Source organism: Passer montanus, unplaced genomic scaffold (genome assembly GCF_014805655.1).
Source record: "Passer montanus isolate IOZ18808 unplaced genomic scaffold, ASM1480565v1 scaffold9, whole genome shotgun sequence".
Classification (NCBI taxonomy): domain Eukaryota; kingdom Metazoa; phylum Chordata; class Aves; order Passeriformes; family Passeridae; genus Passer; species Passer montanus.
Window position 1 is genome coordinate 3,257,094 of NW_024374367.1, and position 22,639 is coordinate 3,279,732.

Sequence of the window (22,639 nt, forward strand, 5' to 3'; positions counted from 1 at the left end):
TAGCCCAGTGTGACTAAGCTTTTGCTGACCCACACCATCATCTCAGTTATCAGTCAGTTTCCTGCCTTTGAGGGCTGGCAGCCTGACTCCCTCTGGGCTCTGCCACATCTGTCACCTCTGGACAAATGTGAAGCCACATTTGCTCTCAATAAAACCGAGCTGAGGACACAGATGGCCAGACCTGACCTGGGAAATGAGCTCAGCACTAATGGAGAGTGATCCAGGCAAGCAAGGAGCTGTGGAAGAGGCAGGGGAAAAGCAAGGAGCCAAGTGCCAGCCCCCTGGGCAGGGGAGGGAGTTCAGTACCAGGAGGGGACATGATGTAAGCAGGAGGCCAGAAGGTGTGGTTTGGTGGCCTTCTGATTACTCACCACTGTTGCTGTTTAACAGCAATTTTTTGACCTTTTAGGACAACTGTCATTTGTCACACAGCCCAAAAGGGGTCCCCTGAATCTGTCTGGTCCCCCTGGAGCTTCTGGCACTCCTGCATCCCAGCTGAGTAGGCTGCACAGGATGTGTCCAGGCACAGGCCATAGCTCTGAGCCAACAGGGAAGTTCATTCTGTACCCTTAAAACTTGCTTATCAAGGAAGGGAAAGCCCTCACCTGAGCTTCTCTGGAAAGGGCAGGGCCCCAGAAGTAAACTCCCCTACTTCAGAGTAATTCCCTGGGACCAGACAGAAGAGTGAAGGTGCCAGTCTGAGGTCAAAAGTGGCAGCAGAGATGTGGCCTCACCCTAGAGGTCACCCTGAAGGGAAATTCCTGTTCAGGAGCTGTGGCTCGCTGTGCCCAGGGGTGGCTGAGGAGCAGTCTGTGCTGACTGTAACCGTGTCTTTTTTTCAAGAGCAAACATGGATCACGTGCCTCTGCTCATCAGCCGTTTTCCAGCACTGATCTCTCTCAGGACACTTGGCACAGCTGCCACTGCTGCTGCAATACACTGCAAGTCCTCAAAGATACAAGATAATCAGGAAAGTCCCCAAAACTTGCCACAGCTGGGAACTGGAACTATTCCAGTTCCCAGTCATTGGGGCAGGTGCCAAGAGTGGCTCAAAGCAACCCCTCAGATCCTGCAGTCAAGTCACCTGGGCACCCAGAGCAGAGAGGCAGCATTATGTGGTGCCTGTTAGTGGCAGCTGGCATTTCGTGACAAGTCCCTGCTCCCAGGCACAAAGGCGAGCAGACAGCACGGGGGGGCTGAGCGCATCCCCCTGCGCGGGGCCCAGGCTGCCTTGGCTGGTGGCCAGGGCTGATAAGCAGCTGTCTGACCTTGGGCTGTTGTGAAAGGAGCTCACTTGGCGCAGATGCTGGCAGGAGCCTCAGCAGGGGCTTTCTGTTTCCCCTGAGAGCTGCACTGGCGCTGAGGCCCTGGCTCTTTGTTCCTGCAGGGCTGTGCTGCTCCACAGACCCTGTTGGTCTGACCCAGGGACATGGCCACAAGGCCTGACCCCCACCTGCCTCTGCACAGGGTGCTCTGGGGAAGGGCAGTGGTGCACAAAGACCTGTGCAGGGACAGCCTGGTCACTCGCTTGGTGTGAGCGCAAGAAACACCCCAGTTCACTGAGGGCTGCCTTCAGTCTGTGGGGAACAGAGCAGTCAATACTGCAGGATCTAACATCATGCAAACAGACTGAGGCAGTTAGGCAAGAAACGGAAAAGTCAAGGATGGGGGAAAACAAACTCTGAAGTTGAAAAAGGAGCCTACTTCTCTTTATCTAGTGAGGATATACCAAGCTGTAACCCTGTGTGTAGACATCATCAGCCTCAATGAGGTGGAAAGAATACGGAACTGAAGAAGAGAATTTGTTGGCCCTCTTTCTGGTGCCCCTCCTGTTCCTCTTCCTGAAGCACAAACTGAAGGTGTTTCTCTCCCCAAAGCCATGCTCGGTGGCAGTGGTATCCTCCGGGAATGCTGCAGCCTTGGTGCCGCACTGTGCCACCCCTGGACGCGGGTGGCCGTGTCACCACAAAGGCTGCAACTCCTGGGACCACTCTGTGTTTACTGCTTCTCCACAGAGTTTCCGAGGATCCGTGATACCTCCCTGCTAGCTGTGGTTTTAAAACCACCCCGCTCTGCGCATTTCACTGATCAAAGCCCCCTCAGGGCAGGCCCGGGCGGGCTCCCCGCGCCCCGCCGAGCCCGTGAGGCGCGGGCGGGCTCGGGAGCGGCTCGGGGCGGGGCTGGAGGCGGCTCGGGGCGGGCCGAGCGAGGCAGCGGCGGGAGCGGGGTCGCTCCCCCGGCATTGCGCACCATGGCGGCGACAGGAGCGGGCGGGCTTGCGGCGGGGCTGGAGGGGCTGTCGGCGAAGCCCCTGGGCGCGGCGAAGCCGCTGTCGCTGGGCTCGCTGCGGGGCAAGGTGCTGCTGGTGGCCAATGTGGCGTCGCTCTGAGGCACGACCACGCGCGACTTCCTGCAGCTCAACGAGCTGCAGCAGCGCTACGGCCCCCGCGGGCTCCAGGTCCTCGGCTTCCCCTGCAACCAGTTCGGTCACCAGGTACGGCGGGGAGCGGGGAGCGGGGCCGGGGAGCGGGGTGGAGCCGCCCCTCCCGGCCGGGCTCTCACAGGCCGTGCTCGGGGCGGGTTTACCTTTGTTTCCTTAGGAAAACTGCACCAACGATGAGATCCTTCCCATGCTCGAGCACGTTCGTCCTGGCAAGGGCTTCAAGCCGAATTTCATGATGTTCGAGAAGTGCGAGGTGAACGGGAAGAACGCGCACCCTCTCTTCACCTTCCTGAAAGAGGCGCTGCCCTACCCGCACGACGACCCCTCCTCGCTGATGACCAACCCGCAGTACATCATCTGGTCCCCGGTCTGCCGCAATGACATCGCCTGGAACTTCGAGAAGTTCCTCATTGGCCCCGACGGCGTGCCCTTCAAACGCTACAGCCGGAGTTTCGAGACCATCAAGATCCAGGACGACATTGAGTTGCTTCTGCAGAAGATTGCCTAGAAAGTTCTCTGCCCTTTGCCCTTGCTTTTGGCTGTTTTTCTTGCAGGGAGCCGCTGCTTTGGCAGAAATCCCAATGTCTCGTGCAGATTTTGCTTGTGATGGTGCATCTTCCAAATCCTTGAAGTGTGCTTGATGTTTTCAAAAGTTGCACGGGAATGTTTGGGAAGGTATGCCAGGGCAAGCAGCTGTGAGTCTCAGTAGTTCACTGTGATTCTCTGAATAAAAATTGTGTAGTTTCTTTAAGGCTGTGGCTTGATAAATCTGGGTGAGCTGGGTAAAACGTGGTGGGTCTGTTACCTGTTCATGAGCCCTTGTGGGTGCTCACAGGGGCAGACTTGGAGCCACAAGCACGGCTGTGCCGTCAGGCTGAACTAAACCGAGGGCAGGAGCTCTGCGAGCTGTGAATCAGTACCATGTCCTGCCTCGTGTGTAACGAGCCTGGCAGAGCGGGAGGGTGGCGGGGAACAAACAGACCTTGCCCCAGTGCTCACTGGACCTCCCTTAAGGCTCTGTGCAGAGGGAACACACTGGCACATGGCCTGGGGATGATTTTACACTGGCTGAATTCCCAGTGTGGCTACTAGCAACAGGCCACAACAGGCTAATAACTGCTGGGGCAGGGACATGAGTGATTCTGCAGCCTGGGGGGACCTAGACCAGGAGCAGCACTCACTGTCCCTCCCCTTGTCCCAGAGCCACTGCCCCCTCACTGGCTCTACCCCATTTTGCATTAGTGGTGGCCCAGCACAGATCCTCACATGCTTGCCCAGTCCTCCATGAGACCCAAAGCCACTTTGTGCATCCCCAGCACCTCACCATGCAGGGAATCATGTGACAAACCAGTTTGTTCATGTTCCCAGTGCAATACCACCCCATTCAGCTACTTGGCCCATGGGAACTGTGCCTTGCCTCAGAGTGTCCGTGTTTCCCTTTGACACTCCCAAGTGCAGATCTGCCAGGAAATATTTTCTTTTCACTTCTTCCGTAACAGTTTTTTGACTCCTGCCAACCACGGAACTGAGAAGTACTTAATGGGAAGGTGCTACAATTGTACCCAATGATCTTGGAGGTCTTTCCTAATCTTAATGATTCTGTGATTCAGTAATACTTCTGACATATTGGCCCTGCTCAGCAATCCTGGTTTTACAGGCTGCTGCTAAACAACTGGAATTATGATTGGTTTCCCATGGGAACTCATGAGTCTGTGCCAAATTTCACCTGCCATCCTTCTGCCCAGTAGCTCAACTCCTACAGGAAAATTTTCACTCCTTCAATTGCTCTGTGAGCACATTTTCATTGCAGGCCACTCCTGACAAGGCCTTGTAGCACTGCATATAAAGTTGGTGTGGGACTGAGGAATCCTAACCCAGACTGAAAACTTGGGCTCTCCAAGGGAAGGCATAACACTTTCAAGCGTTCATGCACTGTTTTCATAATAAAAACACTCAGGATTTGAGGGTTTGGTAGGGTTTTTTTTCTTGTTTGTAGCTTTTCACGTCACAAATTCACAGTTGCTTTGTTACTGTACCTACATCCAAGGATCCCTCAAGGTTGAGGAGAGACTGGGTAAACCTTCCCCAGCACCACCCTGCTTGCTGCTACCCCTGAGTCATCGAGCTTTGAACACAGATTGCACAATCCTCGCCGGGGGATTTCTTAAATCCCAAAACAGCTTCATAGAAAAAAACAGGATGTTTTCCGCAGCTACTGAAGCTTTGCAGCAGATGATGCATGGTGTAGGGGATTATTTTTCCAGTTAGTTCTACTTCCCTCATTAATGCAGGATGTTGAAATAGGTGGAGAGTACAGGGGATCATGAGCAGCAGAAACCTAGGGCACTGAAAATCTTTCTCAACGTGAGCTGTGGCACTTCCTCATTCCTGAGTCACCAAACTCGAGCGTTTGAGTGGGGCCTCCTCTGTTCCTAACCAGCCTCTGGCTCTGGCCAAGGCCCACAGCTACAGGGAGCAGAGCCCAACACCTGCTGCAGCTCCATCATGCCAAAAAAGGTCTCTCCCCGAGCCCCCTGGTCAGAAAAGCACCTTGCACTGTTCTTATTCTGTGCCTATTGCCAAGGGATTTATTTACCTTCTGACTGCTGGGGCTGTGCTAGCAGAAAAACAAAGTAACAGCTCCAGCCGTGCCAGCAGCAGTACAGTGACAGGATTCCAGGACAAAAATGAGCCATGCCAGCAGGAAAATGAAGAAACCCAGTGTAGGTTTCTTCACCAGCAGGAACTCGGCAGCGTGGCTGAAAGCTGCCCAGCCTCGTTACTCCCAGTCTCATTTCAGCATTCCCGGAGCAGCTGGCTCTGGGGTCCAGGGGCTGCAGCACAGAGAGCACTGGCTGGAGCTCCCTGGCGGTGACAGGGACAGTGGAGCACGGTCCCTACACAGATCTCACACCCAAACCTTGGCTGGTGCTGTGATGAGAGGAGGGGAACATTTCACCACAGGCAGCAGCTCTGTGCTGAGGGGAGACATGAAGAATCTCAGGCAATTCCTCAGGGATTATAAATCAGCCTAATTCTATTTCTGTAATTCCAGAGAGAAACAGACTGACTCAGAGGGCAACCTTAAAATAAATACTACTTTAGCACACTTGGCTGCTTCTGTGGCTTGAGGATGTTGTCCCTTCAACATCTCCTGTCTGTCACTCCTACACTACATTTTAATTGCAAACACTTAATCCCTCTGTTAGTGTTCCTGCTTTTCCATTCTTCCGCGCATCAAAGTATCAAATATTCTCTCCTTCCTAGAAAGTTTGTCCCCTACTTGTCCCCCCTCCCAGTGATTCTTCCCCCTTTAGCTGCTGATAGTTGCTGCCAACTTCTTAAATACTTAAACAAGTTCAAAGATTTGAACTTGTCAGGAGTCTTAACTAGTTCCAAGAAAAATTATCCTTCCTGGCCCTTTCTCCCTCTCCCAGATTCCCTGGTGTTCTGCCCACCAAACCCTGGGCTATCTGCTGAAATCCTGGCTGATGAGATGTGGTGTTCAGAAGTGTCTACTCAACAGAAGTGCCATCAGCCTGAGTCTGAGACTTTTCTTACTCAGCCTTTTCAAGTTTCTTTCAGCTATTTAAATTCCCTTTCTCCTTGGCAGCTTTCTGTGTTTGATCATTGCCATTATAAGGCAGGCTGGGAACACCTGCCTCCAGTCCTGTGGTACTTGAGGGGGTTTTGCTGCTGTCAGTGCCACTTGCACACCCATCGGGATGAGCTGGAGATCAGGGCAGGAGTCCACGGCTGAAAGGAAAGTGCTTGAGGAGCCAGGAGAACACAGACACCTCTGTCTACAGTGAAACTGGAACAATGTAATTTTCTTGCACTGAATCAGAAAGGCCTGAATTAAACCATTTAATTGTTTACCACACTTTCTATGAGGAGTCAGTAATTCATTAGCAGAGTGAGGTCAGCCACAAGCGCTATCTCAGAATAGCTGACTCATTTTAAAAACACACCCAGCCTTGCCATAATAGGGTGTGTTAGAGCCCCAAGGGGCCCTGCCCTCTGAGAAAAACTGAAGCAACAACACTCGACTCTTACTGGAAGGAGAAAATGGTTCTTTCAGTGTTAACTGAATGGACTTGCCCTGCTGTCGGGAAGATAAAAGGCTTTTATCGCGTTTCCCTGGTTGCTGCAGCAGTGCCAGGCTGGCAGAGCCCACCTGCCACGGTGCTGCCACAACGCTCCTGGCACAGGCAGTCACAGCACGTCCACATCACCCCTGCCTTTTTCACATAAGGTAAAGGCATTTCTTTGGTACATCCGTTTAAGGCAGATTTTTTTGAATTCTTCCCAAGAGCCCTCCTTCTCAAGGACAGGATATGCTACTGGAGGGATCAGTGCCTGGCTCTCCTGAGACAGTGCCCAAGCTCCCGAGCTCTCCCCAGTCGGTCACGCACACCTGTTCTCCCGTTTATTCCCCCAACAATCTGAAGTCCAACGCCCTCAGCAGTGTGCTCCACGTGAGAAAATGGAGCGTCTAAAACTGAAACCACAGTCCAACCGAATGGTTCTGCCACCAGTTTTGCCAGAGAGAGAGAAGAATAAAATCTTTATGAAGAACTAAAGGTTTCAGCTTGGGTCCGATCTTCACTGAGCCATAATTCAGGGATGAGATTCTTGCTGAGAAAGTGAAGTAAGTACCCGGTGTCTGGAGCCCAGAGCAGCGGGCTGGCAGCAGCCACCCTGGGCGGCTTTGGGGAAGGCTGGGCTGGTGCCGCTGCAGAGGCGGAAGGGAGCACAGCGTTCGCAGAAGTGTTTTTATCTGAGAACTCAGAGAGGCTGGCCCGGGAGGCCTCTCCACCCCGAAGCTCCCTCGGGGACGGGGTCCATCCCCGCGGGGGGAGCGCTCCTGCCCCCCGGGCTCCCCCTGCAGGCTGGGGAAGGCTGGGCTGGTGCCGCTGCAGAGGCGGAAGGGAGCACAGCGTTCGCAGAAGTGTTTTTATCGAGGACTCAAAGAGGCTGGCCCGGGAGGCCTCTCCACCCCGAAGCTCCCTCGGGGACGGGGTCCATCCCCGCGGGGGGAGCGCTCCTGCCCCCCGGGCTCCTCCCGCAGCCCCCACAGCGGCGCTCACACGCCCCACGCCCCAACCGCCCTCACGGCGCCGCCGCAAGATGGCGGCCGCCGCCATCGCGCGCGCGGCCCCGCCCACCCCGTCACGGAGCGCGCGCGGGAGCAGCGGGCCGAGCTGGGCCCGCTCCTCGCCACGGCCCTCCGGCCCGGCGAGTCCTGGTGAGCACGCCCGCGCCTCCCCTCCCTGGCCGTCCCCCTCCCCTGCGGGCGGCGGGGCCTGCGGGCCGGGCCGCGCCGCCGCTGAGGGGCCGCGCCGGGCGGTGCCGTGTGTTGCAGGTACCTGGTGGAGAGCCGGTGGTTCAAGCAGTGGAAGAAGTACGTGGGCTTCGACACCTGGGACATGTTCGGCGCCGGCGATCCCAACCTGTTCCCGGGCCCCGTCGACAACGCGGGCCTGTTCCCGGGGCCCATCGACAACTCGGGCCTGTTCGGCGGTGAGTGCTGCGGGCGGCGGGGCCGCGGCTCGGGCTCGGCCGGGGAACTTCCCCGCGCTGCTTTCGCTTTCGGCCCGAGCGCTGCACCGCCCTGTGCGCGAGGGAACCGGCCGGGCTCTGCCTCCCTGGCTGCGCTGCTGGTCCTTGGAGTCCTGGCAGTTCCTGCTGGGGCTGGAGAATGAGAATAAAAGGTGCTGTTTGATGCCCTGCTCTCTGCCGTCTGTCTCCCTTTTAGATCCGCAAACGCAGAGTTTGAAAGAGCACCTCATTGATGAGCTGGATTACGTGCTGGTGCCCACCGAAGCCTGGAACAAACTAGTAGCGTGGTACGGCTGTATAGACGGGCAGCAGCCTATTGTGAGGAAAGTAAGTACGGCTGAATCAACTTCTCCTCCTCCTCCTGGTTTCAGTTTTTCATCTCCATTAAACTTAAACGGTTTATTTTGCCAGATGTCAGCTAAGACAGGGTTCTCAGCAGCTCTTTGGAGATAATAACGTGATGTCGTTTTGCCTTGTCTGAAGGAACAACTTGCCTGTATTTCAGCCAAAATGCCTGAATGTTCGGCGGTTCTGAGTTGATGGTTTATTTGGGGCAAGAACCCTGAATTTTGTTCAGGTTATGATTCTTTGGACTAGTACAGTGCTTTTATATTGCTTTGTGGACGAGTGTAAGTTGTTGGTTAAACTGGTTTATCTTCCAGGACAGAATGAGTCTTTTAGTACAGATGGATTAGAGGCTTTTTCTGGAGTCTAAGCTGATTTTTGTTTTCTCTTCCAAAGTTGTGTGATTCTGAAATCTTTATAAAGAGATGGATATGTGGTTTTGTTCTGTAAATCCTACTTTTGGTTGGCAAATGCAGTCAGGTATGCATTCTGAACATGTAATCTGATCTGGAAGGTGAAGTTGGCAAGTGTTTGTTTTGTTTGGGTTTTTTTGGTTGGTTGAGTTGTTTTTTTTTGAATGTGTATAGGTAAAAGGTTTTTTGTTTTTATTTTGGTTTTAGCCAATTGTACTGACAAAATTGAGCAATGCTGGTCTGTGGGGCTCATTAAAAAACTAATCACTACTCAGAGTGGTGATACAATGTGTGGAATTAACACCACTTATGTTTAAGCAGCACTGTGTTGTAAGTAAGGGTTACTTCAAGGTGTGCAAGACCTAGCAAAGTGTGGCACCAGAAGGGAAGTAAGATCAGGAAGTGCTGGAATGTTTTCATTCAGTGTGGGCTGGAAATTGCACCTAGTAAGAAATTCTGATGTCTTCAGGACTGGTGAGTTAACCCAGGATCACCTGGTTACCTCAGTTCACTCAGCTGAGTAGAGAGAACTCCCATGGAAGCAAGAAGTAGGAGAGGAGAAAATAATTGCAGCATGTGAAGGAGATGTGGCTTTTGAGAAACATGTAGCATCTTGAGGGATTGCAGGTCTGTGCTGAGAGGGAGAACTGGTACTCTTAGTGATCAGTGCCTCTCCAAGTGAGGCAGCTTTCCTTGGTGAGCTGGCTGATTGCTGTCACAAACCTGGCATGTCACTGCACACTCCCTTTCCTGAAAATTTGAAAGTTGACAAGAGATTTGGGAGCTGTTGGGGAAACACTTGGGCTTAACTGCATGGGCCTTCTTCTGCTGTGGTATCTGGTGCTGCTTTCAGTGGTGCCATAACCAAGGGGGTAGAGCTCAGAGCTTGTGCTGGTTTGCAGACCTGACCATGCCAGGTTATTCTGGGTCTAGTTAAGAGTAAACTTTTCAAGTTTGGAATTGCTATGAAACTGTCAGTCTCTGTTGTTAACCTGATTTTTGTAGTAACTGAAGGGGGTTTTTATATTTAAGAAGATGCTGAAATATAGCAGAGTAGTAGGTTTGTGGGATGTAACAGCATCTTACAAAAATCCAGTGGGTCAGTGAGACACAGAGGCTGCACTGCTGCACCTGAGTAGGATGTGGGCAGGATCTGGTTACAGCACTCCCCAGACACCATTAAAAGTCAAGCACTTAAACTTGTGGTCCTGAGTGCCTTAAGACTTTCCTAAAGATGGATCAATTGTAATTCAGACATGGAAATATCCATAAAAGTAGGATCTGGGAAGCAATTTTCAGACATCTTTATGGTTTTAAAAGATATTTCTTCCATCTCTGTGTTTGATGATCAGAGCCAAGTACAGGAGGATTAGGCTAGATTTATTTGTGGTTCAGGTTTCTTTTGGTTGTCTCAAACCATATTTCTGGGCAGTCATCTATAGAGTCCTGTGGGAAGGTTTATTAATGTGCTTCCTCAGCAGCTGAGTTGTGCTGAGATTGCTGTCCAGTGGCATGACATGAGCTGTGCTTTGGCAGAGAACAAGGAAGCTGGTCAGATGCAGTTTAAAAGACATCTGCAGGTGATTAGAGACTCCATTCCTCCATCCTAATGGACACAATGATCTGATCAGGAACTTCTTGGAAAGAGTTCTTTTCATTTCTGAATATGTCTCTTATTTGTTTCTAACTACAGAATACTGGAGAACAGGAAGTCACATTTAGTGACATTTATTCTGAAAAATAAATGGAAAACTTTTGGCTTGGCTTCTTTTCTTTCTTAAAAAGAAGTCTGCTCTGCCTGTCAAGAAGCTGTTTAAACAGGAGGCTTTACTTTCTGTTGTAACAGCAAAGTACTGAAGATCTTTCCAAATGTGTTTGTTAATTATTTACCCTTAAAGCACCTTGCATATCTAATACAACTTTCTAAAAGCAAAAATCCTCAGAAGATGGAAGCATAATTTAGTGGAATTGTCACTATATGTCTAGGTCTTAAGTCTTTGTTTCTTTCCAAAGCTGGGTAGTTTTTTTCTGTAATGTGTTAGGTGTAGATCATACCAAGTCTGGTGTCTCATGAATAGAATGGAATATTTTAGTTGGAAGGGACTTAATCATCTGGTCCAACTCCTGACCAATTCAGGTCTCACTGAAAGTTAAAACAAATTAAGGGCATTGTCCAAATGCCTCTCACTGTTACTCTTAAAATTATACCAGCTTTTTCAATGAAATATGGTCTCAGTTTCAGAGGCTTTGTAGCTGCCAAGCACTCTGGAGAGAATTGAGGGTTTTCTTTTTTTCTTACTCTTCCTGTTACATTGCAGTTGTCTCATAACTGGCCTGTGAAATGTGCTTTTCTTCCTGGCATAATGTGTTTTATGATCTCTAGGTGAAGAATGTTGTCCATTTTTATGGAAGATTTTTTTAAAAATATGCTGGAAGCTAGTGGCATGAGTAAATGTACCTATTGAAATATTCTCTCAAATGCAAAATTGATTTGAAAAGTACTCTGAAATAAAGCAGTGTCATCAAAACAACTTCAGAGGTACTTTTCTGTTCTTGCTAGGAGAGAGTAATGAGGCAGGTTCTGTGTACCATGCAGAAAAATTAATGCTTTGGTTTGCTGTCTTCTGGTAGAAGAGATTTTGCTCCAGTGTTCCAGCCTGGTTTAATTGTTTTATAAAACTTAACCAAAGACTAGAGGCAAAAGGTAATTCTCTTCTAGAATGCTTTGTGTTATCAAGTATTTTTCATGGTGGTTAGTGGTCAGTTCAGCTGACCTCTGGAACTTTGCACTGGGATTTCCTGTTTTAAAAACCAAACAAAACCCCCCAGACAAGCTGGTGACTGAATCTAGGAGCAAATCAGTGTTCAGTTTATGGCTTGACTCTCAATAGTCCAAAAGGCTCTCAGTGTTTAGACCTGTGTGCTGCAGAGGAGTGCTCAGTTCTGCAGCTTGGTGTTGCTTGTTCCCTGTGTGCAGGTGGTGGAGTACGGGCTGTTTGTGAAGCACTACAAGGTGGAGGTTTATCTCCTGGAGCTGAAGCTGTGCGAGAGCAGCGATCCCGACAATGTCGTCAGCTGCCACTTCAGCAAGGCAGATACTGTTGGTGAGTGGTTCTCTGATAGATGAAGCTGTGCTCTGAGGCTGTCTCAGGAGATAATCTCTGCCCTCCTGAACCTCCAGACTGGAGCAAATCTGACTTTTCTCTCTCTCATTGCTATATTTTTCACATGTAAAAATGCTGAATATCAGCTGTCCTGTATCTACGTTACTAAACTGAAAAAAGCATCTGTTGTGGTATGACACTGGCCAAATGCCAGGCACCCTCAAAAACTGCTCACTCACCCTCCCCTGTCACAGCTGGGCAGAGGAGAGAAGAAAATTAATGAAGGGTTAATGAGTTGAGATAAGGACTGGGAAAAAACACTGCAAGGACAAAACAGGCTCAACTTAGAGGTATAAAGTGAGTTTATTACTAACAGAATCACAGGAGGATAATGAGAAGTAAAAATAAGTCCTTAAAAACACCTTTTCTTCTCCCAGCCCCTCCCTCCTTCCCACCAACAGTGCATGGAGGTTAGGTCAGTTTATCATCTGAGGTTTTCTTCTGCTGCTCCAGGAGAGGAACCCTTCCCCTGTGAGGCCATGGGGTCCCTCCCATGGGAGACAGTTGCCTGTGGAATTCTCTGGTGTGGGTCCAGTCTCATGAGCAGCATTCCTCCCACAACTGCTGCAATGTGAGTCCCACCCATGGGCACACAGTCCTTCCAAATTGCTGCACTGTGGGTCTCTCTTCCCACGGGGTGCAGTCCTCCAAGGACAGGCTGCTCCAGCCTGAAGCAGGGCCCTCTCTCCACTGGGGCTTCTGCTGGATCACAGCCACCTCCAGGCATGGCAGGTGGATCTCTGCATCTCCTGTGGATCCCCTGGGGCTGTGGTGGATCTCTGCAGCCCCTGTGGATCCCCTGGGGCTGTGGATAGATCCCCAGGGGCTGCAGGGGCTCAGCTGCTTCACCATGGTCTCCCCATGGCCTGCAGAGGAATCTTGGCTCTGACACCTGCAGCACCTCCTCCCCCTCCTGTGCCACTGACCTTGGTGTCTCCGTGTTGTTTCCCTCACATGTTCTCACCTCCTCCTCTTCTCTGACTAGGAAACAACTGTGCACAGTTTATTTTGATTTTCTTCTTAAACATGTCATCACAGATGTTACCACCCTCTCTAACTGGCCCAGCCTTGGCCAGCAGCAGGTCCTTCTTCAGAGGCATCAGGGACTGGCTCTGCTGGACATGGTGGAAGCTTCCAGCAGCTTCCCACAGGAGCCACCTCTGTGGCCTCCCCCACTACCAAAGAGCAGGCCATGCAAAACCAGCACAGCTCTTTATGGACAACTTGACAGTGGAAACTGAAAACTTGAACCTGTATTTTCAGATGAAGAGAAGTTGGCCTTAGGGCAGAAAGTTCTCAGTGTTCTGCATGTTGTTGGTTTGAGGGTTTGACAGTCAAATACATGACTGAAAACAGAAGTTTTTAATTTTTTCAGACTTACAAACTATATGAGCAATTATAACTTCCATGATATGTTTTCTTCTTGAAGAATCTTGAAGGATAAGTGGTGTACCTCCTGCTGGATGAATGTCTTGGTGTTTTTCCAAAAGCACTCATGTTTTAGGAATTTTGTTGTTTTTACTTTCTCCTGAACAGCTACCATTGAGAAAGAAATGAGAAAACTATTCAATATCCCAGCTGAGAAGGAAACCAGGCTATGGAACAGGTATATGAGTAACACTTACGAGCAGCTCAGCAAGATGGATAGCACAGTGCAAGATGCAGGGCTCTATCAGGGTCAGGTAAGGGCCATAACTTCTTCTCTATCTTTTTTTTTGTTTAATGTAGTGCTTTTGCTGATGTGTATTTTTTTTCCACTTGCTTTTATGTACTTTGAGCAAACATTGACAATGGGATTTGCTAATGCTTTTGCAAAATGTGTGACAGACTTGCAGTTACCTTTATTACCTGCACTCTCTTTCAGGTTGTTTTAATAGAAGTGAAAAATGAAGATGGCACGTGGCCCGGACAGCATTGCCTGGCAAAGTAAGCAAGCATGTTCTAAAGGTTTCTGTTATTTTGTGCAGCTTGTTTGCTAGGCTTTAGTGACCACATGTTCTCTGTGAAAGCCTGGTTATCGCTGGCTGTTGTGGCTTGCCTTGTTTTGGTTATTTTCAAGGAGAGAAAATCTCAAATATAAATATTCTTCAGTGGTTCTGCTGCTGGTTTCTTAGCAAGAGTGTGTTTTAAAGCCTGTTTCAAACAGGTTGTATAAGGATTAAATAGCTTAGGGTTTCTATAGTGCTTAGGAGGCAAAAGTGCTATTTGTGTTGAGCTAGTGTGCTTTAAAAGCTACCTCTGCACACTGCACAGTGAAGCAAATAATCTGTCCTTTGCTGTTGCAGAACAGAAAGGATCTTGGAGTGTATTCCCAAACCTGCCAGTAGTGACTGCTCAGAGTTCTGGTAGTTCCCCCTTAAAAAGCTATAGAAATGGCTGACCAGCAAAAGACAATTACAGAAGCCTGTAAACGTGACAGATTCCCTCTGTGCTGTCTGATTAGAGAAGAGATGGGTAATTGCAGGGCTTGGTGAAATACTCTGTGTATGGAGTGAATGGTATAGAATGGAAGTTGCTTGCAGTGATAAGGAACTGCTTATATCAAGTCCTGCTACAGAAAGTAAAATTTGATGACTTTCCCTCTCTGATGCCTAGTTGGTACCATTCCAGGGGCCATCCAACTTGATAAAGAAAATGTTTTTCTGTACGGTATAGTTCACTTACAGAACTTGATGCCAAATGATCTTATTTGAGATCAAGATAAACTAGCGTTAAACTTAAAGAGTTGAGAGGTCACTGAGAGGTCAGTGAAGCCTGTTCTGAAATGGTACTTTGAGAGATCATACCTACTACAGTGAACTTTCTGTAGGAGTGTCATGTCACTTGAAGTCAGTATGGGAGAGGCAGCTGTGCAAGACCAGGTCATAACCTTTTGTTTCCACATGAAGCAAAGCTGAAAAGGAGCTGTGTAGCATTCTCAGGCCTCAGAGCAGTCCTTTGTCAGAACCTACTCTGATATGTAAAGGCTTTGATTTAACCTCTCATGATAGATGAATGAAAGTGGTTATTGGTATGTAGATTGCTATTTTCTAATGAAAAAAATAAAAATATTTACTTACGAAACTTGTGAAATTGACTTGATGCTGATAATGGTAGCTGAAAGAAGTGTATCAAGTGTTACAAGGATTATATGTTATTTTGTACTTTGTCTTGTGCTTCATCCTATCTCGGCAAAATTTTGCTTCAGTGTTCTATTTCTCAGCTCCAGAAAATACATGGAGAACTTTATATTTGGAGCTTTTTTCTTCTGGGCTGCACCAGTTTATTACTGAACGCTTATGAGGGAGTTTTCCCCAAATTTAGAGTTTTGATGACATGAGCCAAACAGAATGTAGAGCTCTCTGCTGGTGGCAGAGAAATGGTGAGCACCTGCATCACTGCCCAAGTGCCAAAAGGTTCTGGCAAGCTGGGAGTTCCTCTCCTTCCTGCTCACAGAGGGTGTGTGCAGAGTGACCATGGGCTGAGTGGCTCTGTGTCCTCGGGATTTTTCTGCACCATTTGCTGCTTGTCAGAGGCACTGGCCCCCTACCAGAGGAAATAGCTTTTCCACAGGTTTGGCAGCTGTCCTTGTGTTTCCCCAGCCATCAATCTAGCTGACATTTTACAGGAAAAATGCTCTTAAACTCCACAGCAGTCCTTGGGTGGTATATTCAGCCTATGCTTGGCTACTGCTGTTGGTTTGCTGCTCTCTAAAGAACAAAATATTTTCTTCTTACTGTAGTTTGAAACAGCTTTTACTTCTAGACAAAGTTTCAGAAGAGGGAATGGATTATACTTATTCTAGGAATTACAAAATTGGAGGCATACTTTGTTTCTGAAGGGAGATGATATAAACGACTGTGGAATTTAGTACTTTTAAATTGTTACTTACAGGACTCCCAGAATAAAGTCCTGAACTAGCAGAATTTCATTTCAGCCCTAGCACACTTTTTTTTTTTATCCTGGATATAATTTTCTTAGTGAAGGCAAACGTGAAGTTGTGTTAGTTCTTCAAAAATAACACATTTTCCATCAGGTATTGTACTTGTAAACTGAAGTGAAGTTGTATTTAGTGTCTACTTGGTAGCTATCTCTCTTCCTTTGCAATATGCAGCAGTAAAATACCTTTTGCTTCTTTGGCCTGCTGTTTCCTCTCCCAGCTCTTCTGTTTACTTGTGGCACTGTGTGATTTCAGAGGACCCCCTTGGCAAGTGGGCTAAATATTTTGTGTGCAGATCTTTATTCCCTGACTTTGAAGTGCTTGAGTTTGCAGCAGATGCCAGGCTTGCAGAGGGCCCCATAGGATGTAACATAAGTTATGGAGGCTTTTGTGTGTGAGAACTTTCTAAATGAGCATCCATTACCGCCTCTGCTTTGTCACTTGAGCAAAATACCAGCTAATCTGCCTCTGACAAAAACTTTTTGTCACAAAATCACTATTTTATTACTGGTTGTGTAAAGGAGGAGGACTGACTCTACTCTGTGCTCTGAAGGTGGCCTCAGCTGAATTGAAACACTTTTTTTGTGTGTGCCTTTCAAACAATTGAAAACATTTTAGAATATTTTTCAAGTTGTTTAGTTTAGGAGTTTTTTCTGCATAACAGCCGTATGGACTTAGAGTGATTTATTTTATCCTCTTTGCCCTGTAAGTCTCCAGTTTCTCCTCACCTGCCATTTGTGTGGGTTTTGGACAGGTTTTGCAGCAGGACAAAGCAGCTGTCTTTACCTGCAGGTGGGGACAATGTGCTTCAGTGTTGTGAAGATGAAGTTGGGTTTCAGTGGTAACACACTGAGTGGGCCAGAACATTTTGGAAGGTTCCAAGTCACAAATTTCAAAGATGAAATAACTTTGTTCTCTTACTTCAGAGCAAGGTCTTGGGACCTCTATTTATGAGGGAGCAGAAGTCACATACTGTGGGATAGGTGGCAGTAGAGGGGGCAGATGCCTTTGACCTGTCAGTCTGCACAGAAACCCTTTCTGCAGCATTGGGGATAAATATTTGGCATCCAGGTCTACTGTTGTCACTGTGTGCAAATGAAGCAGTTCTGAGAGCCTGCAGTACTGTGGGGTCATTAATAATGGCTTTCCAGGCTTAAAGTGGGAGACTTTCAGAGAAAAATATTTTTCTTAGCTGCTCTCTGTGCCCTTCACCTGCAATCAGTGGCTGCCTTTGTAGCATCTTGTGAGAAATGAGGAGAAGCAGCTGTCCTTAGGAAATCCTTTCTTCAGTAGTTACACATAGATGAGTAATTTCTAAAATGTAGGAGTATGTAGAATTCTTTCTCTTCCCAAATACATTTGGTTTCTGTTCTTTTTATCTCACATGGAAAGCTCTTAACCTCTCTTGTTGTTTTGCTGCTTACATGAACCTTCCGAGTTTTCTAGCTGGACCTTGCTCAAAATCCTGGGTGACTTTGTGGGTAGAGTTTTCCCCACTCTGTGACTTATGTCTTACCTTTACTTTCTGATCTGTTTTTTATCTTCTTTGTAATTCTTAGCCTTTTTTTCTTGTTTGTGTAGGATGCTGTTGAAGTACTTGGAACTCTTTAGTTGCCATGTGACTCTTGATGAAACACTGTCTCTATGCTTCTGTTGGAAACCTTGAAATCCCTTAGGAGATAGTCCTCATTTTCCTTTTTCACCAGTAGATTTTCTTCATATGATTTTCTGAGTTTCTCTGTTCTCTTTCTGAGAAATCAAATGTATCAAGCAGAGAGATGCTTAGTTCTCAAGTGTAGCATTTTCTAGATTTCTCCCCTTTGCTTCTAGATAATTCATTCCCACTTTTAAAATGTGTTCTTAATGGATTTACATGCTATTGTTATCTAAATTGTTTTATTCTTGACCCTTGAAACCCACACATATGAACATGAGTCTGATAATTGTTGTATAGTCTAGACCTTCTGCTTTCCCACTGATATTACTTTGGTGTCCAGGTAATCTTGAAGTTCCATCTCCAGCATGGAATGACAGAATGTTGTGTGTTGTCCCAGAAAAGGTTCTCTCAGTTATTCTGGTAGATCTCATTCTTTCTAGGATACTTTCCTGTATACTTTTTTGTTGTGCTGGCTGGTGTAGATTTTAGTGCTTCAGGTTTTGACTGTGTTTGGGGTTTTCCAGTTTGATCTGGAAGCTCCTCCTGTAACTTGTTTACTTCTGTATTTTTTACTGCTATTATATTTCCAAACCATTGAGGCTGTCCAGCTGTTCTGCCTTGTCATGGCCTTTATGGCTTGTTCACTCTTGTATAGTTTTTTACCCACAGAAGTTTTCCAGAACATTTTTTTTAGTACCATCTGAACTATGAATATGCATTTTTAGTTTGTGTCATTTGAAAACAAGGGCTGCAATAAAAAAGAATAAATGGACAAGCTGAAGCTTGAGAGCCCTATCCTCTGCTGGCTCTCTGCTCTGGTTTGGGGATAGTGACCACTGTTGTGTGGCTGTTGGTGTCCTGCACAGTTTTACTCCTGGTTTTGTGTGTTTATTTGGGCAGAGATGGAAAGATTAGACCAAATCCCAGTCAACTCTTACTATAGAAAAATTAATTAGTGTCAAAATTAGTACTGTCTTGTGGTTTTGCCTTTTTTTTTAATGGAACTGTCTGTGACAGGACACTGATAAATTTTAGTGCCTTATTGGTTATCTTCTTCCTGATTAATGTTGTGTTTGAATAGATGGTCTGAGTTTCAGGTAGGGATGTCCTGTCCTGGTCACTTTTTAATGCAGGTACAGTGTTCTCTGGTCTTAAGATTTGAGGGGGTTTGCTTGCTTATTTCAAGGTGGTTTACTCATAAAATTAAAGCTTGCTTCCCTCTCACTCACACTGAATTGCTTCTTATTTCTGTCTGGGACCCAGATTTGCCTTTAAGCAATATTTGTTGCTCCTACTTCTGGTACTTTTCCCCTGATGTTTCTGTTCCAGACAATTGTTTGGAAATGTGATCAAACACATTAAAGGAGTAAATTCTGTGTGGGGTAATTAACTGTAGCTCAGCAAGTCCTTGGAGTTTTGTGGGAGGTGGGGCTGGGGATAAAAAAAGTAGTAGCACTGTTTCTGCTTCTTTTTCCTTTCTCCCAGATCAAGCACTGCAACTAGCAGAAACTTTACTACCTCTTCAAAATCATCAGCAAGTTCTTATTCCTCAGTGTCTGCCACTTCTGTCATTACTAATGGTGATAGCAGTAACTCCTATGGACTGAACAGCTCCCACCTGGGCAGGGGGTAAGAGCAGGAATGTTCTTTTTGTTTTGTCACCCTTCATGTGAGTGATCCCATGCATCCTTGCCTGTATAAGAGTGTGGTGGTGCCCTAGAGGGGTTCTACTACTCTTGTGTGCCTGTTTATCACACTTTGCTTTTTGAAACCACTGCCTTCTGCTGTTCCTTGCTGACTTGCAAAAGCAGTGCATGTTCCAGAGCTTACTAACTGCCAGAGCATTGCCTGTGTTTTGAGGTGACTCAGACTATGAGGGAAGGGATTATATTCTTTTGTCTATATGCCATTGTGGTAGAAGCCTTTCCAGGTGCAGATCATAATGCTCTTATTGTTTCTTCAAGTGTATTATATAGACTCTTGCTGTGTTAGGATAGTGTGCTGTTTACTTACAGACAGAGGAAATGAATGTGTTATGAGCCATAAATAAATAATAGACTTTGTAAGGATTAATGTTTCCAAAGTTAGCACGTACATTTCACGTTCCTGGTATTCAGCATTTGCCCCTATGAAGCAGCAGAAACAGGTAGCCTGGTTAAGAAATTTCAGTAAACAGTTTTCTGACTTGTATTTGATGTGACTTTTAAGTAGTAGTGGGATTCGACAAACTCATTGTGGAGTTCACTGTATTGTCTTTTTTTCCAGAGGTTCTGGGTTTGTCTGTAACTCTTACAACTGCAGGGACAGTGCTTCCCTCTCACAACCTGGACTCTGTGGACTCAGTAACCTTGGAAACACCTGCTTCATGAATTCTGCATTACAGGTAAGAATTAGAAAGAACCCTCATTAGAATTAAACAAAAGATCAGTTTCATACATATTCTGGATTAAAATCTGTGAAAAGAAAAGAATATTTAATGTGATTCCATGGGGAGACTACACCTCAAAAATAGACCAAAAAATCATGTTTAGTTTGGCTTATGTTTAGCTCATTAGTACTGTAAAACATATTACAGTATTAGGGACTGAATCTAAAATATGTGGCATTTGAAATGGCCAGGGGAAGTTGTATTGAACAGGTGCCTGACTAACATAATGTCCTAGTGGTGTGCCCTGCCAAAAATGGGCTGATGTGGAGGGTGTTTAGACTTGTGTGGGCTGCACAAGTGACATGAGCAGGTCACTGCATGCAGTTCTGGTCCTGTGTTAAAGATTCTTGAAAAATTAGGAGCATAAAAAGCCACAGGAAGGGTTCAGGTTCATTGTGCAAGGTGTTATGGTTGACACAGTGATGCAAAGCCAATAATTATTTATTTACTTCTAAACTTAATTTCTTTGGATTATTTTGTTCATTTTAAATAATGCAAAAACTCTAGGGGTAGTTTTTCTAAGAAATTCAAACAAAACATGAGACAAATTCTATGAACTTTGATTTAAGGAATGGAAAAACTTCTAGTGTGGTACCAGTGCTGTGAAATTACTTCAATCACTCTGTGATGGCTTTGAAATCTGGAACAGGTCTTAAAATAACTAATGCATTATGCACGTGGTATTCAGGACACCACAGTAAACTTGGGCTGCCCTGCTTTTTGTTCAGCATGACTTTATTTTCAGTTGTGTCAGGTAACCTTAAGCCACTCTTGGACTTAGCTAAGAGACAGCTTTAAAATTTTTAATTATCCAAGTGACTTAAATCAAATGTACTTCAGTCTTAGTTTATCATGCAAAATAGTCATGTTAAGGACCAATTACTTTCTTTCTTGTATTTACCATTATGCTTTAATTTTCTAGATATTAGCCTTTCAAATGCAGATTTCTGCCTTAATTTTTTCTTTGTTTTCCTAAACAAGCTCTGAGTCTCACCAGTTTTGTTACCTTGGTGCATGTTCTGATGTAAAGGTTGGTTTTGATATTTCATTGTCACACAAATCTATTGTCCTGTGCAGTAAATTAATTTTCTTAATACTTTCTCAGTGCCTGAGCAATACTCCTCCTCTGACTGACTACTTCCTGGAAGATAAATATGAAGCTGAAATAAATCAGAACAACCCACTGGGGATGAGGGGAGAAATCGCAGAAGCCTATGCAGATCTCATTAAACAGATGTGGTCTGGGAGACAGTCCCACGTGGCCCCACGTATGTTCAAAGTAAGTGTGTCATGTTCCTGTAGCACAGCTCTGGGGCAGAAGAAACAGTGAAAGCTAATGTGCCTGCCACATATTTTGATGTTGTGAAGGCAGTAAGGACATTGCTGCAGTGTTTCATTGTTTATGAATGCTTTTTGGGGTGCAGGGAGGAACTTGCCAGTGAGCAGTGTCCTTAAAGTTTGCTGCTGCTCTTTAATGTTACTTAATAAATCCTCCCAGCCTGAGGGTTGTTTACAGATGAATCAGAATGGTCTTTGCTGCAAAACTAAGCAAGGTCACATGAATTGCCAGCTGCGAACTTTGGTCAGTGAGAAAAGGTGTGCAAGTTACAACTCCAAGCATTTAAATTATGGAGTGAACATCAAAATGCATCCCCTTGTCTGTAACTTTGTTTATTGGTGTAATGTTCTCATTGCTTCAGTGTGAAGAGCTGCTTTCTGCTGAAATACTGAAAGTAGCTGGGGAAATTGTTCTGCCACCTTTCCCTGCATTAGCATCCAGTTCACCATGTCCTGCTGCCAACAGGAGGTGGTGGTGAGCTGACCTGTGCCAAGCCACAAGCTGAGTGTTTTGTGTCCCCTCCCTCTTGCCTTCGTGTTTCAGACACAGGTTGGGCGATTTGCTCCTCAGTTCTCAGGATACCAGCAGCAGGATTCCCAGGAGCTCTTGGCTTTTCTGCTCGATGGCTTGCATGAGGATTTGAACAGAGTGAAGAAGAAGCCCTACTTGGAGCTGAAGGATGCCAATGGCAGACCTGATTCGGTACAGTGCCCTTTACTTAAGGATTCCCAGGGCATTTAGTTGGGTTCTGGGACAATTCCTGACCTTCCTGCTCATGGACCACATAAACATCCTTCCCACAGAGCAGTGTCCCTGGCACAGGACAACCTTGTCTTGCCTTGTGGCACTTTCCCTAAACAGAGAAAAGTAATTATGAGGTTTACCTGATAGAGGCCCAATAATGTTTCTTGTTTTCAGTTTTCTTCTTGAGACTAAAAGTCTCATGCTAAGAGCAGCCTCTGATTGCCCTGAATAGATGAATGCCAAATGCCCTTTGGTAAGGAGTTTATAAGTTGTCTTGTGAAGGTCTTCAAGGAATTGTAATTTGTCTCCTTTTAGACTGTCTTTGTGAAACATGGCCATCATTTTCCAAGACAAAAAGCTCTGTTTTTTTCTTGAGAGCTGTAACTGCAGTTGCCTTTCCAAAGCAACAGGCAGCACTCCATTCCTTCTGGAGAGTGGAGCATACCTGATTGTCCTGAAGAGCAGCATGTGATCCTGCCAATGTCCCCTCAGCTCTGTTCATGCTTCTGGCATTGTGTGCACCAAGGAATACCTGATCAAACTCAGCTAGAACAGATAGATTAAATTTTACTTGACACTAGGCCTTAATTTCACTGAGAAGAAATCCCAGTGTGTCATGCTCGAC

The 22,639-nt window shown here is 46.6% G+C and overlaps 2 protein-coding genes across 2 annotated transcripts in view; both read left to right on the forward strand.

Moving 5' to 3' along the window:
* Positions 1 to 2,208: 2,208 nt before the first annotated feature.
* On the forward strand, positions 2,209 to 3,194 carry GPX1 (glutathione peroxidase 1). The gene is made up of 2 exons (XM_039733909.1): positions 2,209 to 2,494; positions 2,601 to 3,194. The coding sequence occupies exons 1-2, from the start codon at positions 2,252 to 2,254 to the stop codon at positions 2,949 to 2,951; spliced, it is 594 nt and encodes a 197-aa protein (XP_039589843.1). The 5' UTR covers positions 2,209 to 2,251; the 3' UTR covers positions 2,952 to 3,194.
* A 3,586-nt stretch (positions 3,195 to 6,780) lies between these two features.
* The window catches only part of USP4 (ubiquitin specific peptidase 4), a 34,260-nt gene continuing 18,401 nt past the window's right edge, over positions 6,781 to 22,639 (forward strand). Inside the window, exons 1-11 of the mRNA XM_039734201.1 lie at positions 6,781 to 6,921; positions 7,270 to 7,691; positions 7,809 to 7,966; positions 8,202 to 8,332; positions 11,741 to 11,867; positions 13,464 to 13,609; positions 13,792 to 13,853; positions 18,989 to 19,132; positions 19,769 to 19,886; positions 21,037 to 21,210; positions 21,814 to 21,972. Coding sequence (XP_039590135.1) covers positions 6,781 to 6,921; positions 7,270 to 7,691; positions 7,809 to 7,966; positions 8,202 to 8,332; positions 11,741 to 11,867; positions 13,464 to 13,609; positions 13,792 to 13,853; positions 18,989 to 19,132; positions 19,769 to 19,886; positions 21,037 to 21,210; positions 21,814 to 21,972 — 1,782 coding nt within the window. The remainder of the gene's footprint in view (positions 6,922 to 7,269; positions 7,692 to 7,808; positions 7,967 to 8,201; positions 8,333 to 11,740; positions 11,868 to 13,463; positions 13,610 to 13,791; positions 13,854 to 18,988; positions 19,133 to 19,768; positions 19,887 to 21,036; positions 21,211 to 21,813; positions 21,973 to 22,639) is intronic.